We start from the raw sequence: 2,080 nt of genomic DNA, 5'->3' as shown, positions 1-2,080 counted from the left end.
CCTAGATTCGTAAACGTCCTACCTACCATATTATTTTTGTTCTAGGATCTGTACCAATTTTTTTATTCCACAAAATTGGCTAAATCAAAGCTTTGAGTTGTTGAAGGAGGACAAAGTAATAGAAACGAGTTAAAGAAAAACCGATCAAATAGCCCACAACCTTATTCTGACATTGTGCTTACAAAAACATTGAAAGAACATTAAACATGTAGGGGAATACAACATCGACTAACCTGTGTTTGATAAGCTTACGCAATGCTTCTCCTCCTACCTTTGAGTTGCTCTGGACTATGTGTAATTCGCAACAAATAGCTTCAATCCGTTCTCGTCTAAAACGATGTTTTTTTGCAGGGGGTCTACAACGATGTTACTTCAATAACAGTCCTAAGAAAGTATTCTAAGAAGAGAAGCACGGTGTACTTTAGAAGAACAATGAGACAGAAGAATAGAAGGAGCACTTTAAGCACAAGAATAATGTCTAATAGGCACTTGTTACAGGAATTGTTCATCGAAATATCTGTATCTTACAAACGAGACCCATAGAAAAAGATATAATACTTTAGCTTTACAATGTGAATACAGATACATGTGAAGCAATATACGCTCGCGAATACACTAAATAAACATCCAAATTTTTGAATCTTCGCGCAGATCGACGGCCCCAAACTACGCGTCCCTGCATTTGCATGCTCTAAATCCTCTTCCCGAAACATTTTAGTAGGTCTGACTAAGGCATATATAGACTACCAAACGTGCCATAATTGCGTCAAATGCTTGCATGAACTTCAGTGAATCGGTTCAATAGAAGGGTTTATATAGAAAAAAAAGATTCAACACAATTCATTCCAGGCATCGCGTTCGTATGAGGCCCTGTTCAAATACAAGATGCTTAGCTAAAGTGCTTAGAAAAATAATTTATTATTTTTTCAAACACATATGCTTATTTATAGAGGACAGACATTTATAATGTAGAAATAGGATCACTTAGCATTCTACAAGGCCTGACTCTGCCAGCCTGCCTGCCTGCCTGCCAGGTACGGTAACTTGTTGCGGCTCGGGGCGAGTTTAGGGCATGTACAATGGAGGCATCACCTTGATGCTGCTTCAGCCTTTCCACGTAGATAAACGTGCTAGAGCATCAGCGTGAGGTCATAACCACCCAACGCATGGCTGCCTCATTAGGCCTGCACTTTATCTCTCGTCATCCAGCAATTACTCAACTCCCCAGCGATGGCTGAAGGTCACACACTATACATAGTTCATGCATGTCTACACTTTTCCTCCTTTCTCTTCCTTTTTTTCTCTTTTGTCAGGGAGGAGCCGGACTCCTCTGCAGGAACCCGCTTGCCTCTGCAAGCTACACCATACATCATTTTGGACCATCCGAGTCGACGTGGACAGCTGGGGCATCTGTCCACGGTGTAGCATTGGCCATGCCCTTAGGCCAAAGTCCCGGTCTACCGCGAATGCATCACATCGGCACTATAAAACGCGCACCCTTGACCCCGTCGGAAACCCATCGTTCTGCCGCCGCGACCGGGATGGCGTACCGCCGGAAGCCGCAGTCCTCCTTCGAGCACCACCACCACCCGCAGCCCGTTAGCCCTCCCTCCCCGCCGCAGGACTCCCTCGCCGCGCAGGCCATGCGCGCCTCTGCCGCCCACCGGGACGCCTCTTCTATCTCCTCCGCATACTCCTCCTCGGCTGTCTCCGCGGCCGCCGCCGCTCGCAGGAGCCACGAGCCCTCCGTCTCCACCCCTTCCCCTGTAAGCCACGCCAGCCTCTTAATTACCCGTCCGCCGTCTTCGTCTCTGGATGCGTCGGATGCGTTGGCGGATCTGGTCCGATCGGCGGTTCCCGCGTCCAGGGGTTCCTTGGATTTGTGACGGGGATCTGATTATACAGTGATTAGCGACGGATTGCTCCGTACTTGGACCGACCGACTAACCTTTTTATTCGAGCTGGATGGGCGTTGAACCTCTCGTGCTTGACTTATAGACTGTTGTTGTTCTTTGGTTGGGGCTCCTTGAAATGGGTGGTACTTATTGCTTAGTGTTTTACCCGCTGTTTTGGTGTGTGA

At 47.3% G+C, this 2,080-nt stretch overlaps 1 protein-coding gene across 1 annotated transcript in view; it reads left to right on the top strand.

Annotated features, from left to right (window-relative positions):
* Positions 1-1,493: 1,493 nt before the first annotated feature.
* The window catches only part of LOC119368800, a 5,203-nt gene continuing 4,616 nt past the window's right edge, over positions 1,494-2,080 (top strand). The window contains exon 1 of the mRNA XM_037633958.1: positions 1,494-1,777. Coding sequence (XP_037489855.1) covers positions 1,542-1,777 — 236 coding nt within the window. The 5' untranslated portion in view covers positions 1,494-1,541. The remainder of the gene's footprint in view (positions 1,778-2,080) is intronic.

This window comes from Triticum dicoccoides, chromosome 1A (assembly GCF_002162155.2).
Source record: "Triticum dicoccoides isolate Atlit2015 ecotype Zavitan chromosome 1A, WEW_v2.0, whole genome shotgun sequence".
NCBI classification, from domain to species: domain Eukaryota; kingdom Viridiplantae; phylum Streptophyta; class Magnoliopsida; order Poales; family Poaceae; genus Triticum; species Triticum dicoccoides.
Note: the sequence above shows the minus strand (reverse complement) of the source record. Positions and strands in the feature narration are given on the sequence as shown.